Source organism: Bombina bombina, chromosome 1, assembly GCF_027579735.1.
Source record: "Bombina bombina isolate aBomBom1 chromosome 1, aBomBom1.pri, whole genome shotgun sequence".
Lineage (NCBI taxonomy): Eukaryota > Metazoa > Chordata > Amphibia > Anura > Bombinatoridae > Bombina > Bombina bombina.
The window spans coordinates 986,211,546-986,216,686 of NC_069499.1; the positions used below are offsets into that span (position 1 = coordinate 986,211,546).

At 37.4% G+C, this 5,141-nt stretch overlaps 1 protein-coding gene across 1 annotated transcript; it reads left to right on the forward strand.

Moving 5' to 3' along the window:
* Positions 1-3,676: 3,676 nt before the first annotated feature.
* On the forward strand, positions 3,677-4,063 carry LOC128662330 (uncharacterized). Its single transcript, XM_053716136.1, has one exon. It carries the CDS (start codon positions 3,677-3,679, stop codon positions 4,061-4,063), a length of 387 nt encoding a protein of 128 aa, XP_053572111.1.
* The last annotated feature ends 1,078 nt before the right edge of the window (positions 4,064-5,141 follow it).

The window sequence follows — 5,141 nt, forward strand, 5'->3', positions numbered from 1 at the left end:
GTTTTTCCCAAGGTCATCAATATTCCCAAGGGGGGAGGAGGGGGTATACGGTCCCAACCTGTGCAAGAAAGATATCAACTGAGGGAAAACAGGGGTCAGACAAAATACAAACCCACCCAGTGATTAATCTTTCTGATATTTTATTAACACTGACACAAACTAAGGTTTTGGGATTGGGGCTTACTTTCTCTCCCTCTCTAAATATCAATTTGTTTCAGAAAGTTATTGATGTCAACAGATTAATTTGCAATATTACTCTTCATAAATATTTTTTCACATCTGCCAATTTGGATGACAGTGGCAATAATACAGAAATATCAAGGGATCCATTTGTATTGACTGAGACTGAATTAAATTTTTCAGAACAATGTGATGTTTTGTCTCTCAAAGCTTTAGCTGAGGATAGTTGCTCATCTCCCCAACATTCTTTGAAATATCCGAAATTGAAAAAGAAATCTGAGTTTTACCCTATACATTCTAGGGGTCCTATAATTGAAACTTTTTCAAAAAGGGTTGAGGAAGATCTTAGAAGGTTGAAATATACTCAGAATAATAAACATTCAAATTTGAGTGCTAGTGAGAGGAAATCCCTTCTTGAACTGCAATCTAACAAAGAAATTGTGATTAAAGCTGCGGACAAGGGAGGGTCCATTGTGGTATTGAACAGGGTTGATTATGCTAATGAAGCACTTCGGCAGCTTGATAATCCTGTTAACTACTTGGCCCTCCCTAATGATCCTACAAACAGATTCTCTGGGGACTTAAAGGATTTGGTGGATGATGGATTAATGTCATATCCTGTCAGTAGCATTGTGGCCCTCCCTAATGATCCTACAAACAGATTCTCTGGGGACTTAAAGGATTTGGTGGATGATGGATTAATGTCATATCCTGTCAGTAGCATTCCCTTTAATTCCCTTTAATTCAGAAACTCCACCCTCTCCAGCTCTCTATAAAGGAACTCCCTTTCACAAGCTTCAGTGCTTGATTATTTCAGAAGTGTTAGGGAATCCCTTGATCGTTTGTTCCTAAAACTTTATATTAAGCCTTTGTAGAAATTCTAAAGCTCAAAACCTATGAAATGTCTCTGATTACAAAAGTCATAGCATCAAACCTTTGATATTTTGCCGCAAACCTAACAGCACTTTACTTTGAGAAAATCTAAGTCTGGATTGCCTGTTTGATTCTCAGAGCCACAACGCTGCAAGTAAAGCTGCTGGGTGTAGTCATTTCACGCTGACAGGCTCTGCAGATTCAGTCCGTCTAAGAGCTGCAGCTGTAGCAAACTCTGACTGAGGAACTAATCATACTAAAGACAATCGCAAGTATTTCTATAACAGTATTTGACCGCATCAATTGTATCTACAGCTAAAGATGAACTTTATTGATGTATCTAACACTGCTAACTTTCCGGTCTGTTTCTAAGCTGTGTATTCAGTTAAGTTAATGCTCAATTTAACTACTCGTTAATATTGTGCAGATATCTGGTTAAAGCACCTAACACCTTGCTAGCAACAGAGGTACCTATCATTTATTCATATTTGTTAGGTAATGTTGCCACGCATACAAATCCATTCTATATAAGGGGACTTTCCTTAAACATAAGGATTGGTGTGTTAGTACACTTATCACAGAATAATCAAGCCTATAAAATAACACCTCTGGTATAATGGACCCACTGGAAATGTCCAATCAAATAACATCTTTAAATCAGAAGGTGGAGATTCTTGCACAAGGATTAAAAGATCTCACTAATGAGAATAATACATTAAAAAAACTGCTTAATGATTTTGTTGCACAAAAGACAAGTGAGTTCCCAGAACCACAGGTTAACCCTCCTATTCCTTTTAGTGGTGATCGAACCAAGTTCAGAGAATATAAAAATGCCTGTATGTTAATGTTTTCATTAAAGCCTAAAACATACCGTACAGATAAAATAAAAGTATGCACTGCTATTTCTTTTCTTACTGGGGAGCCCAGAGCATGGGCAGACAGGTTCTTTGAGTTGGATGACCCAATCTTAAATTCGATTGAAAATTTTTTCCATACCATGTCAATCCTGTATGAGGATGTAAATAAACAGCACACTGCGGAACAAAAATTAAGATCTCTAAAACAGGGAAAACGGGCAGTGGAAGACTATATTGCGGACTTCCAGCTCTGGGCCACTGACTCACAATGGAACACTATAAGTTTAAAAAAACAGTTCCGCTTGGGACTGTCCGAATATTTAAAGGACGAACTCTCACGAGTTGAATACCCAGAATCCTTGGAGGCGCTTATGAAATTATGCATTTCCATGGACAGAAGACATAGAGAGAGAAAGTCCGAAAGACAATTATATGAATTCCCAATTAAAAAACAATACCATACATCCCTGGACAAAGCCTCGTCTCAACCAGTCCCCATGGAAATTGGTGCAATACGAGGACCCTTGAGTCAAGAGGAAAAATTAAGAAGGCGCCTAGCTAACTTGTGTCTGTACTGCGCCAGCAAAGAACATGATGTTGCAAACTGTCCCATACTTACACGTCAAAGAAAGGGTAAGTCAGATTACGTTTGCAAACATCAGTCAAAAAATACTAATACTTACATGTCACTTAACTTATCTTTACAGTGGGATTGCAACCAGGTCCAGAGCGAAGCCATACTTGATTCAGGAGCCAACGGGATATTCATTGATGAGTTAATTGTTAAACAAAATAAAATTCCAAGTGTGTTAAAAGAAACCCCTCTGTATGTGCGTGTAATTGATGGGTCACAATATTTAAAAGGGCCGATAACGTATCACACCATACCCATATTAACTATCACTAACTCTGGACACAAAGAGTTTATTTCCTATGACATAATCTCTAGTTCATTACATCCAGTAATCTTAGGATACCCTTGGCTTAAAAAACATAATCCTTTGATAGATTGGTTAAACAATGAAATTACTTTCCCTTCTAAGTATTGTACTGAGACATGTTTTCCATATGTCTCTATTAGACACATTGAACCTCACTTACCAGATGACTATAGAGATTTTGCTGATGTATTTAATTTAAAAGAAGCTGAGTCATTACCTCCCCATAGACATTTTGATTGCCCCATAGAAACAAAACCTGGGGTTGAAATTCCTTCTGGAAGATTATTTCCGTTATCACAGAAAGAACTAAAACATTTAAGGGATTATCTTGACGAGAATCTCAGAAAAGGTTTTATAACCCCCTCATCCTCACCAATAGCCTCTGCCATATTCTTTGTTACCAATAAAGATGGCAGTCTCCGTCCAATAATAGATTACCGGGCTCTGAATTCTGTTACAATAAAAAATAAATACCCCTTCCACTCATACCAGAATTACTTGAACGTCTCCATGGGGCATCTATTTACACCAAGTTGGATCTCAAGGGGGCCTACAACTTAATTCGAATTAAATCTGGTCATGAGTGGAAGACAGCTTTTAGAACCCGGTATGGTTTATATCAATACAACGTTATGCCATTTGGCTTGACTAATGCTCCCGCAGCAATTTCAATATTTCATTAATGAAATCTTCAAAGAACTTATGGATGTATGTGTAATTGTATATTTAGACGATATACTAATATATTCAAAAAATCTAAAAGAACACACCAGGCATGTAAGATGGGTCTTAGCCACTTTAAGGGATCATAAGTTATGTGCTAAGATGGAAAAATGTAGCTTCCATAAAACTACCATTAAATTCCTCGGCTACATTATATCCCCTGATGGGATTCAAATGGATCCTGAAAAACTCTCTGCAATTCGTGATTGGTCAACTCCCACTTCCATTAAATCACTACAAAGATTTTTGGGATTCACCAACTTTTATAGAAAATTTATAAACCACTTTTCTTCTGTAGTTCAACCATTAATTCGTTTAACAGGAAAACAGAAATTCATATGGGATAAAGAATCAAATCAAGCTTTTCATCACCTTAAAGAATTATTTTCAACAGCCCCAATCTTACACCTTCCAGATCCGGAATTACCATATACTCTTGAGGTTGACGCTTCCAACGTAGGAAATTGGCGCAATCTTATCCCAACCTGATAAGGAATCTTCATTACTCCATCCAGTGGATATTATTCCAGAAGATTAACACCTGCTGAGAGGAACTATTCGGGTTGGAGATAAAGAATTGCTTGCAATGAAGTCGGCCATGGAACACTGGAGACATTTATTGGAAGGAACAACTACACCTTTTCAAGTCTTTACAGACCATAAAAACCTCCAATACTTAAAGAAAAACAAAACCTTGTCTCACGACAAGTAAGATGGGCTTTGTTCCTGGACCGTTTCAATTTTGTGCTAACTTACATCCCAGGAACAAAAAACTCTAAGGCAGATGCATTGTCAAGGTCATTTAACGTACCAACAGAAGGTGAAGAGAAGTCATATATAATACCACCTTACAAACTCTTAGCATCTTTAACCACAATCCAAGCTGATATACTAAGAGCTCAACAGTCAGACACTGAAATTCCTTCAGTCTGTTATCATGATTCAGTTACTGGATTATATCATTATAAAAACCTCATATATATACCTCAGTCACTCAGAGACACCATCCTACAACAAAACCATGACTTACCTCTAGCAGGACATTTCGGAATACAAAAGACAAATGAACTTATCAGTAGGAATTACTGGTGGCCAAATATGACTAAAACCATACAAGAATACATTAACAAATGTCATATTTGTGTCACAAAGAAAAAGGGACATAATAAACCATTCGGACTATTACAACCTCTACCCATTCCAGAGAGACCCTGGGATATGTTATCAATGGATTTTATCGTTGACCTACCCATCTCTAACAATTATACTACAATCTTGGTAGTTGTTGACCACCTCTCTAAATTGGCTCATTTTATCCCATTACGACGGATACCCACTGCTTCCACCACAGCTAAGGTTTTTTTGACACATATTGTCAAGTTACACGGATTGCCTCTATCTATAGTTACGGATCGTGGATCCCAATTCACGTCAAAATTCTGGAGATATTTATGCAATAAATTGAACATTTCTCTCAGATTCTCAACAGCCTTTCATCCACAATCTAATGGGTTAACAGAAAGACTCAATCAGACCTTGGAACAGTATCTCCGCTGTTATAGTTCAA